The following is a 23886-nucleotide window of genomic DNA, read 5'->3' on the forward strand; positions in this document are numbered from 1 at the left end:
GAAGAACGAAGCGGCATCCCTGACACGGCAGATTATTATTGATTGTTTACATTGTGACAAAGGATTGGAAATTCCATGGCTAAGAGGTGTGCTTCAAAGTTTGCACAGTGTTAGAAGAGAGAATCTCTTCCTAGACCCCATCTTAGCAGAATCAGCTTCAAAAAAGGAACTGCGGGACGCTTTATATTCTTTTTATAACAGTGAGCGGGATGTTGTGGAGTCAGGGAAAACAATTGTGCGCAACTATATGGTCATCGAACAGCATTGCCATCCGCTTCATGTGTATTTGACCTTAGCCATGAGCCGTTGGGAAAGGAGCCTATTGTTCAGATTAAGGGCAGGCACAAACAGGTTTGCACTTTGTTTTCCATTGGGCTATAGCCCAAATTTTAACCAAAATCTGTGCCCCTGTGATGAGAGGAGTGAACAATCTATTATGCACTTTATATTCTTTTGTAAATATTATTTTAAATACTCTAAGCAGTTTCTTCATGCATATTTTAAAAAGAGAAGACCAATTACCCTGGATGTAGCATATCAGTGTATATTAGCTTTAGATGATGTTGAACTGATTTTCCGCACCAGCACTTTCCTTAAAATTGCGATCAGAGGACGTAGGTCTATTATGGATCCCTGATCACTTATGATACAATTTGAGAATTGTTTTAACCATTTTACGTAAAAATGATGGCTGTTCTTTGCACTCTGCACTTTAGATATTTGAATATGAATTTTAATACTTGTATGAACTGTTTGTGATGTATTTATGTTTTGTGCTTTTATGGGTACTATTGTATCCAAATTAAGTTGAACTGAACTGAGCTGAACTATACAAATTTCGACAAATTCTTTAACGTAAACTCTGGATTCTCCATGCAGCAATGTCTATCTGTCCTTTCTTTCAGATCTTTCAAGCATGCAAAGTCAGTTCGCTGGGTCATGCACCTCGAGAATAACTAAAGAAGTGTGTCGCCGGTTAGGAGTCCCTGGCCACAGCTGGGAACCGCAGGTCCAAATACCCTGGGAAAGACGTGGTCCAAGGGAGAGTAAGTGCCAGGGAAAAGGGAGTCCGCAAGGGCCCATCAAAACTCTGTGTGAGATTAGAACACAAGAATGTGCACACCCCCTTGTCAGGCCTTACAAACAGCCAACACACAAGACCTTAAATACACCATATGGAGGGCCTTAAGCCCAATTTCAGACACCGCAATATCAGAGGCACATGGGGGTCTTGGAACAGCTCTCCGACCCTCTCCAGTTCACGACAATTGAGATAACAGATCATGGTAGGTCTAGGGAAGCACCCAAAAGGCTGATAAAATAAGCCCAAAGCCAGTCAAAAAAGAAGAATATCCAAGTGCACCCTTGTCTAGCGGCCACATCAACACCCCGACAAGATCTACAGAGTGCAAATTAAGAACTACGAACTGTATCTTGAACTTTTTGTTTCAATAACCCTCAATCACCAGAGGGCTACAGAGGACTACAGACATCTCCCTTGGATTCATCCCAAGACTTGCAATGTTCAATAAGTTATGTATTGCTGCACTTCTATGTACCCTCTGTTTACTATGGGTGTTGTGGCATCCATTCATCAACCAAAGAACTACCTAATCAAATGGAGTACACCCTGAAGCTATCACAGCACTTCCATAGGGACCTCTCCCACATCACCTAGAATTATACCAAAACCCAACACTAGCATTCCACATGCACTACATAGTGCCCTCTTACAAACACATGGTATCAGCACATGACCACCATGGGCTCCAAGATATCATCCAGGTTATGTTACGTTTGTTCAATGATAACACATACAGAAGGCACAGACAGGCTTTACTTGTCCCAAGAGGTAGCCCCCGAAAAAGAAAAATGCCTTCTCCACCTATACCAATGTAGGATTTGGCCCAACAGAGTAGAACCCTATAGAGTAGTAGTGAATCTGACCTAATATGAGACCAATCCTATAGCATAGTACCTTTTCACTAAGTCTAGCAACATTCAAACTATGCTAGATAGGTTGCCCAGGAGGGGCACCATTATGGAGGATAATGTTTGGTCCCAAGACTTTCTAGAGAAGAGATTCTTGAAGGTCGCAAAATCACCATACAAATGTACGAACATGTCTGCTCCCACCTCCATCTGTGGTCCCAGGGTGGCCCTTAGCATATCTGGGGTTGTCTTCTTTCATAACAAATGGACCCCAGACATGGAGTTCTAGTGTAGGGACATCCCTCTCGATGATACGAAGGGAAATGAGTCTCGTAGGGAAGGATTAAACAACAGCATAGATACAACATGTAAAGTAATCTAGGATACTGAGGTAAATAGATGTATGTGGTTAGAAGGGAAGGGGGAACCCATGATTGTACGGAAACTCTCACTGTATTCCTTGTGTTTCAGAGGTAAAGGAACCATTCCACTGGGAACAAATGAAAGCTGTGGGAAAATACTGCACATTCCAGACATGCAAGGGGGCACCTCCACGCTGAGGGATATGTACTGGCAATGCGGCGATTTTGCCTACACTCAGCTCATCCCCGGATGATGTGGCCTCTGCTCCCTCATCACCATACACGCCCCGACCCTGGTCATTCCCGGAGAAAATCTGTCAAAGTTGCACCAACATCCGCTAAAGAAGTAGAATATTCTGTTGCATCAGGCTCAAGAAAAAAGAAATGCTGATTATTTTGGCTGGCCTCAGTACAAGGACATTCCAGAAGAATTCAGACACACAAGTAAATGTAGGAGGGTCGATGCCCTTCTTCACCATGCAGACAAAAGCAAATGCCCGCTGGTTGCAGATAACCAGAAGGGAAATGCTCAAGGTGATGAACAGCACTGAGCTCGGCCTTAATGCAATCAAGGAAGAACTGAGAGCCATTCGCCTCATAGTGATGCAACATGAATATGAGTTGGACTTAATGACCGCAATGGAGGGAGGAGTGTGTCAAGATCAGTGGGTCCTGCTGCACGTTTATCCCAGGCAATGACATGGACAACGAGACTCTGACTCTTGCCATCCAAGCATTGCACCGTTTACAAAGAGACATGTGTGAGGAGGGAGGTGTCCCTGAGTAGGAGTGGTATATGAACAGATTCTCCTGTCTTCCCAGTGGCTGACCGGTCTGTGCATGTCATTGTTGACAGTTTTCATATTTCCATTGTTTCTGTGTGGTTCCTGCAATTGGGGGTTTCCTACTGTAAAAACGCACTCCTCAAATTGGGTAGAATACAAGGAACTAGGGAAGTAGTAATAGTCAAAACTTAAGAACAACAGGCCCCCAATAATGTGACTGTCATGAAGTATGGGTTAGATAATGAAGTTGAAAATACAACCAGAAAGGGGAATATTAATATTGATAAAATCGATGCCAATGTTTATAATGATACATTCGCACATAAGAACGAAATCGCTTCACTATTATCAAATTCGCCCATCATTAACTCTCCATCAACCCTGACTCAAAAATACATGGTCAGGCACGCTCTGTGAACAGGAAACTCAGGCCAATCCTGCAGATAAGTGCAGCAATACCACAATGGTCCAGGGAGATTGGCCCCAATGAAGCACACTTGGCCAGAGGAGTGTGCACATTCCCAAAACACTATAAAGTCAGACGTCGTATTAAGTTAATAACACTCAGCCAATCAAGACATAGCACACAGAGTGATCATGTGCCCCATATGCTGGAAATCTGGACACGCTACCCACTGGCCCCCTTTGTGTACTTGCATGGTTAAGGCCCACATGCATTTGTTTTCAGGGGGCCTTATTTATAACTCCACAGACAAGGCCTGAATTTTTTCACCAAAAAATGATCAACTGAAGTACTTCATGATACCCAAAGAAATGTATAAAACCCTGTTCAGATTCATTGTACTTTGAGACAGTCCTAAGACTTACTTCTGTAACTCTGCTCCCGGCTGAAAGGTTTCATTAAACCAAGTGTTCCTGTTTTACCAAACACCTCTTGTCTTTTATTTTTTCAAGGTAAATCAATATTCAAGCAACAGTCTTGAGCTTGTCCTCCATGCCATCATTCATTATTTCAATGGAATGCGAAATATTTTAGCTTGATTTTTCCTGGCAAGAAGCATATTTGCTAGTTTTACTACAAGATTTTAACTGAAATGCTGCATATGTTTAATTCTGCATATGTTTAAAGTGGCCACTGATGAAATGCGTTCAAAGACACCTCCTTCTTTGACCTTCAAAAGGCGACTTTCTAATTCAGTCTCCTGTTTATGGGGGAACAAAAGACAAACATCCCCACCTCTTAGCTAGAGAGGCCAGGATTTAGCTTTGCTATAAAGCTTCACCCTTTGTCTAAAAGGTTACTCTGAACTTTACTTGCATTTCCAGAAGCTGTTTATTTTTTACAACTGGCAACATCACACATCTGGGCAAGCTAACACGAACCCTTTCCTTCCTAGTGCACGCAGGGAAAAAAAAGTAAAACTTCCCCTCAGTCAAGCACACAGTAAGGTACAAAACGTGACTCTGAATTTGTTTTACACAGGCTCCATCACCACAGACAATAAGAAAGAGGGTATACCTGGCTCCTCTTCAAAGCAATGGTCCATCCCCCTTGCCTGGCACCAGTTCGACAACATCAAGGACCCCTCACAACAGAATTCTCACTTGATAAGCAAAGTGCAGTCAGTGCTGCAGCACGCAGGCTAGATGGGATTTAACTGTGTCCAGCATCCGTATTCAGGGAAATGTTGGCATGCAGGATCCCACCCTAGTCTTCTGGTATAATTGTTTGAGCTTTCTTCTACACAAAGGAAAGTGATACAATAAACATAATCCGGTCCTCATAAGCAACTGTGAACGAAATACCTATAAAATAAGTGTTGATTTTTTTATCGAGTCACCATGCCCAATCGAATTGGGTATGGTTTCTTTAAAAGCTGGGTCCTCTTCAGGGAGATAATTTGACCAAAATCTGGCAGCCTTGTACGAACTCTTTTGGAGGGGTTGAGTATAGTTGGTAAAAGTTCCCTACTAAGGAACTTGAATGTGTGAGCCTTAAAACATTGATGTTAATGCCAAGGAAACTTTTAAAGAATGATTTCAATACAGGGTCGTTTCCTCTCATATGATGTAGACCTGAAAATACTTGAGTGTGTTATTTTAGTGCTAGTGAGATGAAATCTTCGGAGGACACCCTCTAATCCTCCCATGAAACAAGAGGCAGCCACTCATAAAGTTCCAGTTGTCCTAGTACCTGCTATTTATACTTAAGCTCTCAAATTTACATTATTAGTAAAGAGATCAGACTTGTAATGCATTGATCTGACCACACCGTGCAACCCCATCACAATCTTCAGCACTCCCTCCGCATATTTCCCATTTGAAAATGCAAATTCAGAGATGTGTCTGCTGTCCTCGTCCCTCATTCACAGCCAACCACGGAGAATCACAAATCGTGCCCCGATTTATTGATATTCATTAGGCAGATTATTTAGCCATCCATTGTGAGTGGATAATTTGTAGTGTGACCCATTAATATATATGTCACATCGCAAATAGCAGACCCCTTCTGCATCCAGTCAGTGCGAAAATTGCACATCCAGCAAATTGGAAAGTCCGCACGGCTGTCCCTGTTCCCCAGAAATCTTTGTTTCTTAAACTCCTGATGTGAGAGCAGTCTCATATCGCGGGTGGTGGGAATATTTAAAGTCCCTTGCTAAATGTTAGAAGGTGCAGCTTGGTTTGCGATATTGGCAAATTGGCAGCAGGTGATCCACCTACCGGGTTATTGTAAAGTTACGGTGCGGACCGTGCTATGAAAAGGTTTCATTAAAAACATACATACTCGCCATGTCTCCTTGTGTCAGCAGGGACAAGCGGGTTGATTCTCTTCTCGGATGCTTGTTCGTGGCTTTGGTTGCTATCAATGCCAGCAAGATACCCAGTGGGTTCCTGTGTCCCTGGCACACTGATGTGTCTGCTTCGAGTCTGGCCGGGTGCACGCATCCTTTTATTCTTTTGAGATGGTTCATTCCAATTAAAGTGGCCCAATTTAACATGTCTATTCGAAGTTATATGCCCAGTACGCAAAGGAAGGAGTGACATTAACCCAATTATTTCGCAAAACTCGTCTTTTTTGTTTTCATAAAAAAATCATCCCGAACCTGCGCATGAAAACCTACAAAATGCAACCGCCCCAAGCGAGTTTACTCTGACACAATTTAGAACGTTTTCCCGTTGGCTTGAAGAAGTTTTAAGACGCGCTTGATCCAGGAAACATGAGCCTCATTTGTTATGTTTTTTTTGCCTGGATTAAGACAGTCTCCAGAAAATACAGTCTTAACACAGTTTTAAATCCAGGCGGCTAGTCTTAAAACCGTCTAACACCAGGACACAGATATCTTTGCTAGTTTAATAGAAGGAAAACCTTTAGCAAACTGAAAAAATATATGGCAACATTTGTGCAGCTGTGTGACTAAGAAAGGTGAAAAAAAGTGTAATCGCGCGTTTTACGGGGCGCGGAAAAAGATGTATCATCGTTTCTTTGCAAAACAATATGGTGTCTTATGTCTAATTAAGGGAGAGTGAGGGTGTACGTAAAATGTGTGGGGGCCGAGGAACGGTTAAGCCCGTTCTCTTTTTAAAAAAAAATTAAATGCAGCTCCTCCTCAGGCCTGGTAGATGACCTGGCACATTTATTGCTTTATTGGGGTGGGCCCTGGAGGTGAGGTCTCCGGTATCTTTAGCGTGCGCGTGCTATTCGGAAGGACCTCTCCCCCATTGTGCACCCGAGTAGCCGCCACTATTAATTGGCCCATAAAAGTTCATCAAAGGCAGCTAAAGTTCACGGACTGTTAGTGCCACAGGAAACAACCACCTATTAAACGTTATTTATCAAGGGCATGGCGCTGCGCCACCACCGGGCGCCACCTGGGCGCCACCAAGGAGTTGCTCCTCCACACACACAAGAGAACCTCCCAACAATGAGCCTACTTTCAATAAAAGACAAAAAAAATGTCTATGCATGAACGTTGTGGCAATGTTATGACTTGTTTCTCAAGATGACGTAGCTACTACCGTCTAACTAGACGAAGTCTTTTTCGGATGCTACCCATTCATCCATAGTCTCACTGTTTTATTTTGTGTATACGAAATTTGATAGCGCCATGTGAGACTAACACAACCCCAGAGCTCTAGAGAGAACACACACATTAAGACACGTATAATGAAAACTCATTATACATTCTGGAACTCAGTCTAGCATATCAATATAAGTCGACTTTGTACATAACAGTTGGCAACTAATTTTTCCGTTATGACTCCCTGTAAATTATTGGGTATTACAGCTACCCGGCTCTTTAATACCCATGTGATTGATGGACTCGGGAGACTGAACGCCCTGCTCAACTTCGACAGCATTCGAATATGTGCGATCTAAAAGGAAAAGTGCTGGCATTTTTTTTTTACTAGAAACCCTGCGGTTTAATCCCAGCTTTCCCACGACGTGTGATTTTGGGCAAATGCCATTATTTTAGTGAGCTTCAATGCAACTATTTTCTCGTAACACAGCTCCCTACAAATATGCTGAAAGCGGGTCATACATCAGGCGCGCAACACACATTGGGCTCACCGGGCTTCAGCCTCCCCCCCACCCGTCGTTTGTGTCAGCCCGGGCTGAGACAGCTTCGCAGGCTGGGGACGTCTAATTGCAGCCGCACGCACCCAAGTACTTCACAGGTCTTTAAAAGACCGTGTACTTCTAAATGAGGCTTTTGTTGTGTTTTCATCACTTTATACAGCCGCTCTGGTTACGGCTGGAAGAATATTAGCCCCCCCCCCCCCAAATCTTTTTCAGCCCCCCGAAATTTGGTTCTAGTTGCCCGCCTGTCACACATAGCATTACCTTGTCGGTCTGGAGGCTGGCCGGGCTGCCGTACCTGCAGCGGGTCACAAAGTGTTCGCAGTTGTTCCACAGCAGGCTGTACTCCACGGCCCCCACCAGCTGCTCGGCTCGCCGCGCCACCTCCTCCGCGGGCAGCGCCCCCCGTGGGAACCTCCGGTCCAGGTGGTTGACCAGGATGCGGCTCCCGTAGGCGAAGTCGTGCACCGAGTCCACCCGCACGCTGGCCGCCTTGGCCAGGACCCCCAGCACCAGCCGCTTGTTGGTCACCACCTTCTGCAGCAGGGACGGGTCTTCGGACAGCAGGGGCAGGATATCCGGCATCAGGTGGGCCACCCGGTCCTCCCCCAGGTAGATGCCAAAGTGGACGAAGAGGGTGCGGGGCACCTCCAGCAGGTCCCCTCTTTTGTATACGGACACATTGTAGTGACTGGCATTAAATACCTCATCTGAGGGCAACAGCTTGAAGTGGGAAATCAGCAGCACTTTCTCGATAATGAAAGCCAGCACTTCCAGCACCGAGGATTTCATCCTTCCCTCGCTGCAGGCTGCACTTTCCTGTTGTAGCTCCTTCTTTCTGGGAGTTTCTGCCACTTTGATGCCTTTGGCAATTTGGAATCTCGCCCTCCCACTTAATCCCCCCATCTCCACCTCCGCCAAACCCAACGCAGACCCTTCATTGAGAGATGCTGGCTGTGTGATTGGCTGGAAAGAATGTGGGTGGCCGACAGAAAGAAACTTGTAGCTCATTGAAACAGAACATTCTGAATAAAAGCGCATGCCGCAGAAGCCACGACTTTCTTAACAGTCTGGCGTGAAAGCCCTGCCCGAGGAACTGCGGTAACATGTCGTCATTTGGTGTCCTCTTGGCCGCGTCACCTTTGAAAGCTCCGGGACCCGTGGACAGGCTCCAGAAAGTGTAATTTCTTAAGGATCGAAACCGGACCCGGGCCGGTGGGTGATCCGCCTTTCTCGCTCCTGCTCGCTGTGCACACTCTTTTCCCCTGAGAAAAGGATTTTAAATCCTTTATCTAGTATCTAGTCTAACTTGGTAGAGAAGCTGCTCTCAAAGAGCTCGGAACAACAAGCCCCACTATGCACGGAAAAAACGATCGTAAATAGTTCCAATCTAATTAGATCTTTACTGAGCACCGCATATACAGCAGAACGCGGCAGCAATTCGAATGGTTTCAGGGATGTTTCGCACAAACAGCGCCCACAATTCCTACTGTTCTTCCGCCCTTCCTGGCTTCACAATCTATGACGGCAGGAAGAGTGCGCATCGCCGTCTCACCCGGAGAATGAGACTGCATGGCAGAGAGAGACTGCCAAGGCACGGTGGAGTGTGGGCCTCGAGGGTGGGGAGCTACAGTAATCCATAAATTGCAGCAGAGATAGGAGGTGGCAGGTCCCCATGATTCCTTTGCCTGACATCTTAGGCCATGTTTACTTAGAAAGGACACATCACAGGCGCGCGCTGCTTTGCATGACATGTGGAGAGAGGATGGCGTCATATCTTATATCTGCAAAGATTCGGTGCGGTTGCTGTCATTCCTTGCCCTGTCGCACGTTAGGCTGCTTTGAGCCAGGCTGTGTGCGTGATGTCTGTCACAGGTTCTGCATTGGAAAGCTGCTATATAGTACACAATACTATGCGTGTGTGTACTGCAAAATTAGAAAAGCTTTGAGAAAAGTAAACTTTACACCTTTTATTCAAACGGGTTGCTTGCCTTGGAGAGGCCTACATTTTTGGTGCAATCCCCTTTCTATATTCTTTAGTACAGAGGGTTTAGCGTCAAAATCCGAAGGTGATTGCATTGGATAACCTCTGTCACCCATTGGAAGCCCCTTTGACGCAAATTAGCGCAAAGTAACCCAAAGCTCCAGACTTTGCACTGGTTTGCTGGGCTTCCTCTTTTGTGTCCATGCACCACGGAAAGCCTTGATAACTCTGACCCTATGTATCTACAATAAGAATAGATGAACCCACATCGAGCATTGCATCTGTTATCAGAAGTGACTCACGTGCTCTCCGATGAATCACACTCCCTCACATCTGACCTCAATGCTACCTCTAATTGTTATTTCACACAGCTTGGAGTTCATCAGAAGAGCACAGTAACTAGTTTTGCAACTAGTTATTCAAGCAGCACAATGCTTCAGTACCAGTTGGCTCAAATAACAATGCAAACTGCAAGGGAATATCCATATCAGTGTGTAGTCACAAATCCCAAACTGAGTTTGGCACTGCACTCCCACAAACCAGATAAAGAGAGAAGAATTTATTAGGAGTTATGATGGTCTTTAGGGGGTGTGTGGAATCAGGGAAGAATGGTGTTTAGAGGTCGTGAGGGGTCAGCGACCTAAAAGCATCCAGAGTCATTGTTTGATACTGTAAATTATATGCATCTGAAAATATGTCCCCTGAAGTAAAGCAGTGAAATAAATACCTCTGACATAACTGTTTCTGAAAGTACGACCTGCATCCATTGTATTTAGACCGTTAGAAATAATCCTGCAAGAGCCAATTTCAAACAAAAAGATATTCTATGAATTAGATTTCATGAATTGGTAAATGACATTCATTCTGAAAATTTCCTTTAAACAGTTTAGATCAGTGGTTCCCAAACTTTTGACTCCTGAGGACCCCCACTAAATTACTGCTGGAAGCCGGGGACCCCCAAGCAATTTGTAAAATTTAAATTTCTTTTTAAAAACGCCTTTTGAAGCAGAGGCAATTTCAAGAGGAAGACAGCCTGAATTGGGTCTATTGGCATGGACATGTATGCATACAGCAGTGTATTATTTAATGGTACCCAAGGGCTTGTGGAAAGTGAGCAATCAGACAGCAGCACGAAAATCCTACTGCTGATCCTGGCTGCATCTATTTTTACCTGCCTGCCAAGTAACAGTAACCTATACACATGTGCCTTTCAACGTTTTATTGCTTTTATTGTATTGCCTGTATTTTCATTGTTGTGTCTGTGAATGCTGTTGTCTGTCTTCCCCCGCTGCCTCTACGCGGTCTGTGCCCCTTTTTAGGTTTCGCCTGGCGTTCGCTGCGCAGCAGCGTTCGCGCAGGCGAAATCTTATGTTAGAACAGTACGGGGGCTTTGTCCCGCCTGCTCTTCCATTGGCTAGCTCCATAAATGGAGGCTAGCCATTGGAAGAGAGATCTGTCTAGCATATTCATGGGCGTTCCGGCGATTTTTACTCATCCCGCCCCTTTTAGAACGTCATTGCGGCGGTTGGCGGATGTTTTTTTTTTTTGCCGTCATGTTTTGGTCATTTTCAAAATGTCTTTTGCCGGAGCGGTGGCGGGCTGCGGTAGGCTAGTCCTCAAGACGTGCAAGGTCCAGGGCGCATGCTACTGGGGCATCCTTCCTGTACACAGTGTGACCGGGTACTGCTTCCACTGTGGGCCCGGTCACTAGAGCTTAGTCGGCTCCGGCTTTGTTGGCTCCGTCACGCACGGTCGCCTAAGCCCAGGCAGGTCGGCCCCCCTGCCGATACCCAGGCGCAGGTAGACAAAGACACCCGGGGTCTAAAGGGCTCTTGGGCCGTGGGGTGGGTTTACAAGAGCCGGTAACATTGTCGATGCCCTCCGGGGGGGGGGCGCGTGCAGGCCGGCACAGGTTCAGCGTTCTCCTTGGACAGCCTATGATAGCGCAGCTCTCTCCGGTAGCACCAGCATTTCGGCGGTCGAGCCCCTATGCAGGCGCGGCATTACCCTGACACCAAGCACATGTTTAAGGTGGACAAACAGGGAGCACCCAGGCACTGCTGCTAGAAAGATAATCAAGCATCGGATCTTGCACCATGTTTGAGATAGAATATGGGGCATGCTGCGGGCAGGGAGAACGAAGGTCAGTTTCTTTGTGCTCCAGTTTTGAGACGGTTGCACGTGTGCCCGCGCGGGTTGTAGTGGGACGGTTTGCGTGATGTCACACAGCCGCAATGGCTTCAAAGCAGGGAACGCATGGCCAGGCATGCTCTCTCGCGCCTACCCGCTCACAGCTCCCTGCCCCCGGGAAGTGCGTGTTTATCGGAAGGGGAACAGCTCCCGCCGGTCAGGCGTGCGCCGTGAGGAGGCTGCTTTTCTCTTTGAGCCTATGCCCCCTATCCCGGTGATGCCTAGAAACGATTTGGCCCTGGCAAAGGCGGAGCGCACCCCGGCGAGCCTCGGAGTCCCCCCGCTTCCATGGAGGCCGGGTATAGCAGTCTGGGAATCCTTTCTGAGCACATCGGGCGGTCGGACCCCGTGTCCCCACGGCTCCAACGCCTATAGCAGCTCCCTGCATGAATAAAACCCCGCAGCTCGGCTGAATTACAGGAAGCAGAGAGCCGGGGCTCAACCCTGGAGCCCCAGCTCAAGGTCAGTCAGCAGCACTGGCTGTTAAGCCACACCTCTCACCCTCACGCCAACCGAGGCAGCGTCTGGAAGTATGGCAAGCTGCCTGTGCCCACAGGCATACCTTTAATTTATTTAGGTGCTGCGGGGGGCAGGAAGAGACGCAATGCTGATGTCCCATTCAGCGAGCCAGCATTTGCAGGGAGGGTGCCTCGAGACACCTTGGGCCCTCTCCGCGCCACGGGCAGGCTGCGTCCGCCCCAGCTTCGAGCACGCTGGGGCGACTTTGGAAGTGCGGGGTGTGCAGTTCGGTGAACCGCTGCAACCTCGGTTGATCACTCACCGCATCGCGGGTGGCAAAGTTGAGGCAGTGTGTGATATTAACGCCCACTAAGCCTATGGCGACGGGCATGTCAAGAGTGGATCACAACGGGGCCCATTCAGACCCTCATCTGAGGCGGGCTGTACGTAGACTATTTTAGGTAACCGTTACATACCGGAATTAGCCCCTGCCGGTGTGGTGCAGCGAGCCCGGCTGCAGGTCTGACGCGCCGGGAATTCAGTCAAAATGTACGGTAACGGTGAGGCACACATTGCTGGCTGCGACCGCCCTCTGGTACATTAGCTAATACCGTGCTGCTCGCTTGAGAGCTTGCGTTGCGAGTTTGGGGGGTCAGAGCATTGATATCTTGCGGGCACATGGCTGCTCGCAGTTCAACCGAGGCACGAGGCTCCTCCAGACTGCCTGTTACGTTGGCGAAGGTGCGGGGCACGGCACTGGGAGGCCCACACCAGCCGCCTCAAGCTGACCGGCAACCGTGATAGAACACGGCACGGTGCATTTTACAGTAAACATTTAAGAACGTTGTTCTCAGGTGCTAACGGCTATTGGAAACATTGTATAATGTTGGTTTCTATGTTTTCACATACGGAGGTCAATTTAAACTGAGTATTGGTTGCGTCTTGCTTATGAGGTAGCTCAAGCGGTTTGAGTGTGGCACTTAGAACAACAAGGTTGGCGGTTCGAACCGCGGGTGGGTCATGTAGGGCTATGAGACTAGCTTTTTATTGTGATGTTCTTAAAGTCTTCAAGTTGCTTATATATAATGCGACCCACATTTCTTTTCCGTCTAAGTGGTGTCCCCTCTCTTCCAACCTTATGTCCCTGCTTGCTCAGGGTAAGCCCGTGGTAAATACTGCACACAGTGAATTCTCCGGCAATGTAGAGTATGCGAACTGGCCGGTGGGGAAGCACACAATCCACCCGCCCTCCCAAAACTAGAAAACGGGCTCGCGAGTGGGTGAGTCAAAGGAAGTATTATGTGACAAAATTTATGCGCTTTGGAATGAATGTATCAGTCCCGGTCAGACGCAGCAGGCACCATAGAGGCAAAGGTGCGCGGGAGCTCCCGATGCCGTCCCGCCCCCCACGCACAACACGTTAGGACCCCCCCACAGCACAGTCTCACACACTGATCCAGCGGGTCCTTGTGAGCAGTGTAATGATGTCCGTGCACAGCAGCAGATTTAAATGCACTACGGTCTGGATGGGTCCATTCTAAATGCACATGATCCTACAACCCAGACTCGGTGCACACCCTGCGTGGGGTGCACACCCTGCGTGCAGTGACTTAGGCAGCAAATTAACAGCTGGGCGGCACACTTTGCTAAGCTCGGAATTGCTGCATTTGCGTTTTAGGCCACGCCCATAATCACATCGGCCACACCACTTTGGGAGACCACCCAGTTCTCCATCCCAACTAAAGACCCAACGAGCACAGGTTACACCTCTCGGGGTGTAGCAGACAAAGATTCTACTACTGGTCTGAAACGGACAAGGGGGCTGGCGACCAAGGAGAGAAGATGGCTGGATACTATTTACCATTGGGAAGGCAGGAAATCCCCCCCCTCTTTTCCCCTCCATGTTGTTAATGAAGCAAGCAGCTTTAGAACAACATCTCTACCTAGCGGGGGTCGGCCCGATAAATTAAAAGGGGGAGTCAAGCGAGAGGCGAGCCAAGGATCAGCACTGGCTAATAGCCCGAGCACGTGCGAAGTTTTGGAAATATTTGGCATGCAAATCATGCAACAAAGTCATGCTCTAATGTATTATAGTGTCTTCAAAATTCAAGTATATTGCTTTAACACGCTTAAGCGTTTCACCTAGTACGCCAGATTATATCTCTGCAGTTAGAAGGAGTAGGTAGAAGTGAGAGTGCTAAAACAGGCACGGGGGAAATATGGGTGGAAGGACAAGGCAATGACAAAACGGGCAGTTCTGCAGAGCTCGCAGACTCTCCACTTTCCCCAAAGCGGTTTAGAGACCGGCCAGTCTGGGTGCGGGCGCCCTTACCCCCGGCCCGGGATCAATTCTCCCGGTGCCCGCACCGGGGCGGGCGGTGCGGGACGTCGGAAGGATTGTAGCGCCAGCACCGAGATCTGCCGAGGCCAAGGAAGGTCTGACCATATTCGAGGCGTTTAGGTGTAATATGCAAGGGGGAGTCATTTACTTCAGTTGACCTAATTCAACAAACAATCCTAAAACAGGTTGCCAAAGGAAAGTCCAAGACTGAACACTGGTCTTTGGCGCATCAGGTAACCATACCATGCATCTATACACATTAAAATAACGCTTTATTTATTATTATATTTTGCAGATTTATATAGCGCAAACATGACCCAAAAGGATTGGAGCACCACATGGGCAACAGTTGCTTTCCTAGGTAGGGTAGGGTACCCATGGTGGCCGCTGAGATTTGCTTTGCTATGCTACTGGCCCTGTGCACAATAGACCGGTGGTGAGGGGAAGCAACCTTTCCAGGCCATGCGCAGTTGCACGAATATTGTATACCCAAGACAGTCCTTCTGAAAGTGACTTTAGTAAATATTCTATTCTTGTTTAACAGAGTACAGTTTGTTGATGATGGGGTACGTTGAAGGATGATTAATTTTTCCTTGTACCTTCAGCTTCTTCTCGAATGGGCACATGCTGGCTATTACTGGGGGTTGAAGAAGTCTGCAAATGCCACATTGCAGAGCTATACAGAACCCTCGCAAAACGTTTTTCTTGGGCTCATCAAGTTGTTTGTTTGGCCCTATGAGACTAAGCAAAAGAGACCTGAAAGAACTCAACCCAGGCTCCCTACCCCCTGGCAGCTGCAACCTCCTACTTCCTCCTACCGGCGTTACGGACGTCCAATCCTTGACTGACCACTATCTCAACGCCATGACCTCGATAATTAATGAGGCTGCACCCATGCAGCTAAAAAGAATCCCCGCTAAAATCTCCAATCCATGGTACGACGGGAGTCTCAATGAGGATAGACGAGCCATGCGAATGGCAGAGCGCACCTGGAGATCAGCTCCCTCTGCACTACACCTAAAAATCCTGAAGAATAAGAGAAACGCTTACTTCAGGAAAATAAAACGCTCAAAATCAGTCTTCTTTAGCCTCCAGCTCGACCAAGCAAAAAACCGTCCGAGAAAACTGTTTGAGCTAATCAGAACACAATCCAAGGAACAACCCCAACCACTCAGCACTATGCGCGAAGCACCCTCCTGTGAAGACTTCGCCGCTTTCTTTATTAAAAAAACTGACAACATAAAGAGCGATCTCCTCATTGACGCAAGCCTTTACGCTAAACCCCACTGCATAGCACACACTGAACCAAAAAACAATGCTACTTGGTCATCCTTTGGCACCTACACTGAAGAAGAAATTGGCAAACTGCTCAGCACATTGAAACCATCAAATCACCTCACGGACCCCCTCCCTGCTAACGCCCTCAAAGTCTTCACACCTCTGCTCCTTCCACTCTGGACTAAAATTATCAGCTCACTTCAACAAGGAACCATCCCTGACTCCCTCAAAGTAGGACAAGTCAAGCCCTTACTAAAGAAACCTACAGCCGACCCCTCTGATCTAAACAATTACCGTCCCATTACCAATATCCCCACTCTCGCCAAACTGTTGGAAAAATGCGCACAACTACAATTGACTACACACATTGATCAGTTTGATCTCCTCAACCCTCATCAATCAGGCTTCCGATCAGGACACAGTACAGAAACTGCTATGACTCACATAATTGACGACGCCCTTCAAATCCTAGATCAAAACGATACCTGCCTCCTCATCCTTCTTAATCTCTCTTCAGCATTCGACACCGTCAAACATGATAATTTACTCGAACTATTAAACACAAGAATGGATCTATCTGGGACTGTTCTCAAATGGTTCACTTCCTTTCTACACAACAGGTCGCAGAAATTCAAGAGCAACAACTTGATGTCCTCGCCAATACCTGTTTCGCTAGGCGTCCCCCAAGGATCCTCCCTATCCCCAACTTTGTTCAACCTAGTTATGGAACCTCTCACCACCTTGCTACAAGCATCCAATGTACACTTTCACACTTTCACATGTACGCCGATGACACCCAACTATATCTCAAATTACAATTCCCCAAAGACATTTTGCTCCTGAACTCAACGATCAGAAGCACCCAATCCTGGCTTGCCGATAATCATCTCAAACTCAATGCTTTGAAAACAGAGTTCCTTCTGATCTCACCTCCCGCGAAGAGCTCTACCACTCAACTCTCCTGTTTGTAGCCATGCTTTGTAAAGCGCTCTGATATCTGCAAAGATCTTGTTCGCGCTATATAAAACTTTCAAAATAAATAAATAAAGCAGTCTTTTAAATATGTTGCTTTTCTGACAATACTATGGAACTTTCTACTTCATTTTGAATGCTGAGGTGCGTTTAATGTTTTTTTAAGGGTTTTCATATCTGAGGTAATTTTCTATTCTTACTGCAGTCCTTTCTGAACAGTGACATGCACTAGTTAGTCCATTATTGAAGGTTTGTTCGACACAAGTGGTACCTGTTTTCCACACAGAGCCATCAGGCTTTGTTTAGAGACCCCGGCTTCAAACGTTTGAAGGAAACGCACTTCGTAAAGTACTAAACGTGCTCAGTGGGATGGGAGCTGGCTGTGCTTGCTTCCCTGCCCCCTGGCTGTGCTTGCTTCCCTGCCCCCTGGCTGTGCTTGCTTCCCTGCCCATGCTTGCTTCCCTGCCCCCTGGCTGTGCTTGCTTCCCCGCCCCCTGGCTGTGCTTGCTCCCCCGCCCCCTGGTTCCCCTTCCCCTGGCTGTTCCTGCTCCCCTGCAACCTGGCTGTGCTTGCTTTCCTGCCACCTGGCTGTGCTTGCTTCCCTGCCACCTGGCTGTGCTGGCTTCCCTGCCCCCTCGCTGTGCTTGCTTCCCTGCCCCCTCGCTGTGCTTGCTTCCCTGCCCCCTCGCTATGCTTGCTTCCCTGCCCCCTCGATGTGCTTGCTTCCCTGCCCACTCGCTGTGCTTGCTTCCCTGCCCCCTCGCTGTTCTTGCTTCCCTGCCCCCTCGCTGTGCTTGCTTCCCTGCCCCCTTGCTGTGCTTGCTTCCCTGCCCCCTCGCTGTGCTTGCTTCCCTGCCCCCTCGCTGTGCTTGCTTCCTTGCCCCCTCGCTGTGCTTGCTTCCCTGCCCCCTCGCTGTACTTGCTCTCCTGAGTGTTTGTGTGTGGCTCTGGGTGGGTGTGTGTGGCTCTGGGTGGGTGTGTGTGGCTCTGGGTGGGTGTGTGTGGCTCTGGGTGTATGTGTGTGGCTCTGGGTGTGTGTGTTTGGTAGTAATTGCTGTCTGCTGAGCTCGTCCGTAGGGTACAATAGGTCTCACATTTGCGAGAGATTAAGCTATTGGCAATGTAAATGACAATGCAATTTATTTATCTGTTTTCAAAACCAACACATAAATACAAATTTTGTCATTTACAATGCCATTAGCTCTAACTTTTCCAAAGGCGAAACCGTTGCATTGTAAATGCTTGTTCTTCACTCTATTCACCTCGCTGTCCCCTTGCTCTCTCCGGTCTTTCCTTCTGTACCCCTCGCTGCCCCGTGTCTCTGCCCGGTTTTCCCTTCTGTTTCCCTCGCTGCCCCCGTGCCTCTCTGCCCGTTCTGCCTTCTGTTCTTAGCTGCACCCAATATTTCTGTATTCTGCCTCTGTGCCATTCGTTTTTTGTGCCCATCTGCCCTCTGTGCCACTTGATTTTCCCTCGTTTTTGTGCCTCTTTTGCCTTCTGTTCCACTCGTTTTCCCCTCGTTTTTGTGCCTTTCGGCCCTCTGTTGCACTCGCTTTTTGTGCCTTTCTGCCCTCTGTTCCACTCGTTTTTCCCTCGTTTTTTGTGCCTTTCTGCCCTCTGTTCCACTCGTTTTCCCCTCATTTTTTGTGCCTTTCTGCCCTCAGTGCCACTCGGTTTTCCCTCGTTTTTTGTGTCTCTCTGCCCTCTGTTCCACTCGTTTTTCCCTCATTTTTTGTGCCCTTCTGCCCTATCTTCCACTCGCTTTTTGTGCCTTTCTGCCCCCTGTTCCACTCATTTTTTGTGCCTTTCTGCCCTCTGTTCCACTCGTTTTTCCCTCATTTTTTGTCCCCTTCTGCCCTCTGTTCCACTCGTTTTTGTGCCTTTCTGCCCTCTGTTCCACTCGTTTTCCCCTCAATTTTTGGGCCCTTCTGCCCTCTGTTCCACTCGTTTTTTGTGCCTTTCTGCCCTCTGTTCCACTCGTTTTCCCCTTGTTTTTCTTTGTTCCACTTGTTTTTTGTGCCCCTCTGCCCTCTGTTCCACTCTTTTTTTGTGCCTTTCTGCCCTCTGTTCCACTCGTTTTCCCCTTGTTTTTCTTTGTTCCACTTGTTTTTTGTGCCCCTCTGCCCTCTGTTCCACTCTTTTTTTGTGCCTTTCTGCTCTCTGTTCCTTTCTGCCCTCTGTTCCACTTGTTTTTCCCTCGTTTTTGTGCCCTTCTGCTCTCTGTTCCACTCGTTTTTGTGCCTTTCTGCCCTCTGTTCCACTTCGTTTTCCCCTCGTTTTTTGTGCCCTTCTGCCCTCTGTTCCACTCGTTTTTTTTGCCCTTCTGCCTTCTGTGCCACTTGCTTTTTCCTTGTTTTTGTGCCCCTTTTGCCTTCTGTTCCGCTCATTTCCCCAGCCGATGTGCCCCCCTGTGGCCCCGCCCCCCTGACTGCCCACTGCCCATTCGCTGCCCCCGCCTCCCGATTGTATTGTTGTGGTCTCGCCGCCCCTGCACCAACATTCACAGCTCTTGTGTGCTGTGAGGACGCATGGGCGTTTCATTTTTCACTACGACGACAGGCACCCGAGTCCTGCGGACCCCCTGGGAATGTCTCACGGACCCCTGGGGGTCCACGGACCACAGTTTGGGAAACGCTGGTTTAGATGAATTGGTTTTGCATCGTGAATCTTTTCTGGATTGACATGCTGTGCTTTATTCTGCCATCTAGTGGTTTGGTCCGGAACTCTCATCTTGCAGTTGTCCCTTTTCTTGACTTCATCTCTCCTCACCATTTGGTGCTTTGTCCAGCCTCTTCTAATGCCAAATACCCTCTCCGTCAGCCTTTGCATGTGGTCACCATCTTCAGATTCTTTTTTCTGCTGTTGCGTCTGAATGCATGGCTGAAAGCTCTCCAATCGCAGAAAGAAGAAGAATAAAACAAAGATTCATAGAAAACAAAGTTTGAGGTCGAGAGGAAAAAACCACCACTGATTTTCACTGAAGAAGTGAGTGGAGAAAGTGTACATCTGGCGAGAGAAGGCTGCTGAATGCATGGGTAGGGGCCCCCACTCCGAGTGATATGGAGAACACACCTTTCCACTTCCGTAATGCCACCACAAGTTTGCTCAGAAGGACAACCACCAGGTTTGTCTACCACAAGATCACAATACCGAGGGCTGCAAGGCTTGTGCAGGGTTCAAACCCAAAATACTGAGAGCAAGAGAGAATGAAAGACAGGCGCACTACGCCATGCAGGGACAGAAAGAAACTCCGTTGCTGAGGGACCTTGGTTTGTCTTGCGAGGGCTTGGACAACATCGCCAAGGGAGCTGTGGGAGAGGGCTCTGACTTTGTAAAGGAAGTCATCGAAGTTGAACAGGAGCACAAGAAACATTTAGAAAAGCAGCCACAGGTAACACTTAAGAAACAAGGTGCGAAGGAGTCTCAAACATTGGACTCTAGAGTCTGAAAGGATGTCCCTGCGCCAGAGTTTTCCCAGACTAAAGGAAAGTTGAGGTCGAAAGAGCCATTCGGTTCCCACACCAAGGACGCCGCAGGCGGACAAGCCTCAGAAAAGATGCCATCACCGAGAGACAACCGGAGTCAAGAGAAAACGATGAAGGGGGCAGCCAAAACACTGACAAGCAAAAAAGAGAATGGTGGCCACACTCGATGCTGAAGGATGCGTGATTGCGAGGAAGAAAGATTGATTAAGCCCAAATTGGCTGCAATCCTTTAAAAAAACAAAGGATTTCCATGTATCTCTCCGAGATTTCCATATCCAGTCAAGACCTTTGATGGAACACACACAGCAGAAGAAAGACTCAGGAGAATTGAGACCTCCAATGACTCCAGTACCTCAGGAGGAAGAGAAACAGGAAATCTTCTACAAGGAAGAGGACCCAGAGTCTTAGGGTCAGTTCCAAGAAACTGAAGGATCAGATGGTTTCGAGGTACAACGGCAGGATCTCAACACCACATCCTCGTGGAGGAAGTGGATACATACATGTCGAGGCCTTCGCTTCCGGAAGACATCGCCATGTACAACCAAATAATGGACAGCTGCAGACAAGTATGGGATCCAGTTGGAGGAGGAAACATGTTTTCTACTGGAGACAGTTAGTACTACCCTCGCAGAGTAGGAGCCAGTACTTGACCATGCTTCTGAGCATCCTAGACCAGGAGAGAGAGACCTTCATGAATCTGCAACCTACAGGTCGGTGATCCATTTATTAGAGAATCTTGGCTGGTATCCAGCTCTCCTGAATTCTGTATATACTAGGCTGCTCTAGCCAGTACTTTGAAGAGTACACCCTGATGGTAATTGTGGATTCTGTAACAGTGAACCACTGTGGGTAATTGACCAACCTGACAACAAAGTGCAGATGTGCATCACAAGTTAAGACTTTGCCTGGTGGGCATACTGATACTGCACCGATGGCACTGATTTAGTATGATGGTCTCCATGGTGTACTGATCGACTTATTTAAATGTAATATCCAACTCTGGTCACCTATTTTAAGTAATGTGTTCAGCAATTTGGCATATGCAGTTATTCTGGACTCGGCAAACTTCTATGATTGTCCCCATATTCAAGAAGGGTAACCATGAAGATCCCAGTTGTTATAGACTAACCTCTCTGATCGATACAACTGTGAAAATCCTGGGATGTGTCATTTACAATAGAATCCAGAACTGGGTCCAATCAGAATCTATCCTACACTCCCCCAACATGGTTTTAGGAGCAAGATAGGGACTATTGAGCAATGTGCCAATTGAAGCAAATACACTGGTGTCAAGCATGTACCACTATATCTGACTTTCATGGATTTAAGCGTCACTTTTGACTGTCTAAATCAAACTAAATTATGGCACATATTGTTGCGCATAGGCCTGGATTCATCCCTTGTCCATTTTGTCGCATACCTTCATATGGATATGAGATCCAGAGTTTGATTAAGTGACAATGGGAATGTGTCCTAAGACATTGTGATTGGTAGAGGTGTTAGAAAAGGGTGTGTGCTTGCCCCACTTTTGTTCATATTGTACATTAATGATCTCCACCCAGCCTTTATCGGATAACTAGTCATGTCCCACATTTTAAGGGGAAACCTCTAGACATACTTTTATATGCGGATGACGCTGTGTTAATGGCCCGATCCCCCAACTCATTGCGCCTCTAAGTATATGTGTTTATAGATTTTATGACTAACTTCGTCCTCAGAACCAATTTGACTAAATCACACATCCTGGCATGTGGCCCACACTGTATTCAATTGTCTAGAATACAAATAGGTGAAAACTCCCTAACGAGTGTAAATACCTTTCCTTACCTGGGTGTTACGTTTTCTGCCTCTGGCATGGTCTCCTAATATTGCACAACGTAGGACACAGTTCTCAAAGGCAATTGGATCACTATTTTCCCTCCCCGAACCTCGTAGAGGGAGGCAACTGAAAGCTAGGATATACATTTATAAATCTCAATGTGTTCCCATTGCCACATACGGTTCTGAAATCTGGGGGTTGCTAACTGTGAAACTATACAAAATGAATAAAACAGGTTCTGCAGGCAAATCCTCGGAGTACCAATCTCATCTCCCAATATTGTTTTTCCACAACGAGCTAAATCTAACATACAAAAATGATTTTATTAGAGTGAGGCCTCTACTATTCTGGATATCTATATGGAGCAACGAGAAGGCCATACTCACAAGAGATATAGTAAATGACTGCCTCTCGTCTGAAAACGGCCTCTGAATTCCATGGTTGGCATACATTAAATCCGAAGTGGCAAAAATTGGCATGCAGAAGGTTTTTTACAAAGAAAAATGTATGTCCTACTGTTAAGAAAAAGGAATTAACTACAGTATTTTTAGGTTTCGCCTGGAGCACGGAGCTTTAGCTCCGCCTCCAGGAGAAATCTGTAGTCTTCAGTAAGGGACACTTGAATCCGCTCTCTGTTCCATTGGCTAGCTCCATAAATGGAGGCTAGCCATTGGAACAGAGATCTGTCCGTCATTCACGGACCAGATTCAGGGGCGTTCCCGAGATTTTTTCCATGGGCGTGCCCTCTGTGTAGTCATGCGGCCGTGGGCGGGGTTTCTTTTTTTTTGTCGTCCGTGTTTGCTTTTGTCATTCCGAGGCCGACCGCCGCCGGAAGAAGTCTTCCTCTGGTAAGTGCTTGCTGCGTCTCATGTCGTCTGTGCCGTTCTGCCCCCTCCCCGTGTGTCCGTTCCGCCCCCCTCCCCGTGTGAAAGTGATTTGTTTCTGGAGCTCGGCTCGGGTCCATTCCCGCCCCCCTCCCGCGGCCCGCCCCCCCCCCCGCTCGGAAGTGCATGTGCAGATGCTCATCTTGCCTTCCCGCCCCCTCCTCCCCGTGTGTCCGTTCAGCCCCCCTCCCCGTGTGAAAGTGATTTGTTTCTGGAGCTCGGCTCGGGTCCATTCCCGCCCCCTCCCGCTTCCCGCCCCCCCTCCCGCTCGAAAGTGCATGTGCAGTTGCTCATTCGACTCGGAGGTGGTTCTGTGTATGTACTTGTTAGCGTTGCATTAGCATGCAGAAATGCACCCAGGGGCAGTCACCGGATCAGCTCCAGTTGCTCTGGTGTCCTTGGCATTCCTGTGATTGTTTCTTGTCTGACTTTCAGTTAAAAGAGCAATCACTGGTGGTGACGGTTATCACTTGTTGTCATCATGGAGGCTGACATCTCAGGATTGCAGTGGGTAGGTGCAGAGAACGGTTTGCCATCCTCTAAGAGTACTTCTCGGGGAGCTTTATGCCCCAGTTCTAATGTCAGAGTGGAGCCCATATAGCGCTACCTCGTCGTAGCCCTTTTAAGAACTGCCATCTCAGACAGACGATGTGGAGTGAACTACCAATAGAGGGTAACGAGGCGGGACATAAAATGTTAAAAGCTTGCAAGACGTGCCGCACAGACCTGTAGAACTGAAAGCAAAAAAAAGGGGGTGGGGTGCAGGGAAACGATGAATGACAGGGCACAGCCAATTGGAGTGGAAGAGGCGGGACCAGGGCGTGATAGGGGCGCGGCCTATGTAGATAATGAGGC

General features: G+C 47.7%; 1 protein-coding gene across 4 annotated transcripts in view; it reads right to left on the reverse strand.

The window, feature by feature from the left end:
- The window catches only part of LOC144819003 (lecithin retinol acyltransferase-like), a 1051137-nt gene that overhangs the window by 52216 nt on the left and 975035 nt on the right, over positions 1-23886 (reverse strand). Inside the window, exon 1 of one of the 4 annotated variants that reach the window (XM_078676966.1) lies at positions 7884-8411. The exons of the other annotated variants lie outside the window; for them this stretch is intronic. Within the exon in view, the coding sequence (XP_078533092.1) occupies positions 7884-8411 (528 nt within the window). Of the gene's footprint in view, positions 1-7883; positions 8412-23886 lie in introns of those variants that run through there. 4 annotated transcript variants of the gene reach the window in all.

Source organism: Lissotriton helveticus, chromosome 2_1 (genome assembly GCF_964261635.1).
Source record: "Lissotriton helveticus chromosome 2_1, aLisHel1.1, whole genome shotgun sequence".
Lineage (NCBI taxonomy): Eukaryota > Metazoa > Chordata > Amphibia > Caudata > Salamandridae > Lissotriton > Lissotriton helveticus.